This window comes from Laccaria bicolor, genomic scaffold (genome assembly GCF_000143565.1).
Source record: "Laccaria bicolor S238N-H82 LACBIscaffold_337 genomic scaffold, whole genome shotgun sequence".
Lineage (NCBI taxonomy): Eukaryota > Fungi > Basidiomycota > Agaricomycetes > Agaricales > Hydnangiaceae > Laccaria > Laccaria bicolor.
This window is the reverse complement of record NW_001890193.1, coordinates 1-1,417: the sequence shown is the minus strand read 5'-3', so window position 1 is coordinate 1,417 and position 1,417 is coordinate 1. Positions and strand designations below refer to the sequence as shown.

At 49.5% G+C, this 1,417-nt stretch overlaps 1 protein-coding gene across 1 annotated transcript; it reads right to left on the bottom strand.

The window, feature by feature from the left end:
* Positions 1 to 621: 621 nt before the first annotated feature.
* On the bottom strand, positions 622 to 1,283 carry LACBIDRAFT_306939 (uncharacterized protein; the record flags this gene model as incomplete). Its single annotated transcript, XM_001891076.1, has 3 exons — positions 1,171 to 1,283; positions 1,068 to 1,116; positions 622 to 1,017 (listed from the first exon to the last, which is right to left on the bottom strand). Exon 3 carries the CDS (start codon positions 856 to 858, stop codon positions 622 to 624), a length of 237 nt encoding a protein of 78 aa, XP_001891111.1. The 5' UTR covers positions 859 to 1,017; positions 1,068 to 1,116; positions 1,171 to 1,283.
* Between the last annotated feature and the right edge of the window lie 134 nt (positions 1,284 to 1,417).

The following is a 1,417-nucleotide window of genomic DNA, read 5'->3' as shown; positions in this document are numbered from 1 at the left end:
AAGACCCAACCATCATGTCCTCGCAACGGCTTTCCAAGCGGCCTACCAGATTCTGCATCCCAGATACAAATTGTCTCGTCATCAGAGCCAGATACTATGCGCTTGCCGTCAGGTGAGTATGCGACGGACAGCACCATATCATCATGCCCATCAGGAAAAACCCCAACTCCTCATTTGCCCTAACAACTGAAAGATTAGGTGAAATAACTTCAAATTTCGATGGATTAGATGAAATTAATGCTCTTACCAAATTATCTCAAATTACCTCATATGAATACGGTTCCTAACTCTTACCTCGAATTACCTTGAAGTTACCAATGGCTGAGTAGAGATTATCTGCATCTGGTGTGAAGTTACATTGCGGTTATATGGTAATTAGTCCAATTAGAGTACCATTTTCTCAATCTTTTGGGTGCTAAGAATTCTTTCAAGATTGACACAATGAGCCAAACAGTAAAATTGAATTGATTGAAGAAAGGCTACGGTACAAAAAATGTCTACATGATGGTAATTGATAGCTACAGTGAGATAGAAGGGGATTGTGTTGGGTAGAAGGTATCTGTGTCGACGTTCGCGGGTTGGGGGAGGAGGGGGGGGGGGGGGGGTGTTGTTGGGCCGTTGTCATTGTGGGTGGGGAGACTGTGTTCGGTGTGGTGTCCGGCTGTCATCGGCATTTGTGAGCGGTTGTGGTGGGCTCCTGACAGTGTGGGGTGGTGGGCTGTTGTGGGTGCTGGTGGCAGGGCTGTGTTTACTGTTTATGTGGTGAGCTTCGTCGGCGTTGGGACAGGGTGCTGGACCATCCTTGGCGTTGATGGGGGGTGGTGGTGAATCCTGGCCAACGGTCGTGTCGCCACGCATTGCTGCGTGTGGTCATGGTTGCATGCGGTCGTCGTGCTGTTGTCGTGGGGCGGTCATCACGCAGTCGCTGCCTGTCGTCATTGAGCGGTCATCGTCGTGTGGTCGTCGTCGATCAGGATCGTCCACGTCGTTGTTGCCTCGTCATCCATTCATCGTTGCCTGTCGTCGTTCGTTACTTCATTGTTGTTGTCGTCGGAAAGGGTACTTACCTGTTGGAGTTGGCATACAGGTTGCGTAGGGCAGGAACATCACACAGACCTGTGTGCCATAGGTGAGTGGTTGAGAGGTTAGTAATGAAAGGCAGTTGCTCACTGTTGGAATTTGTAGGCCAGGTCGCAAGCATGAGTTGGCAGAGAAAAGCCGGTAACACAATGAGAATTTGAGTGGGAGTACGACGAATGAGAATGAGGGGTGACAAAAGCACGCAGACGATGTGGTGGGAAGAAAGAGCAGTGGGAGGGAATAGAATCCAACATGATCATGTGCCGTCGGAGTTTTAACGGACTTAGGAATAATTTCGTTCTCAACGCAACACGCCATGCTGCGCCCTGCTCAACGT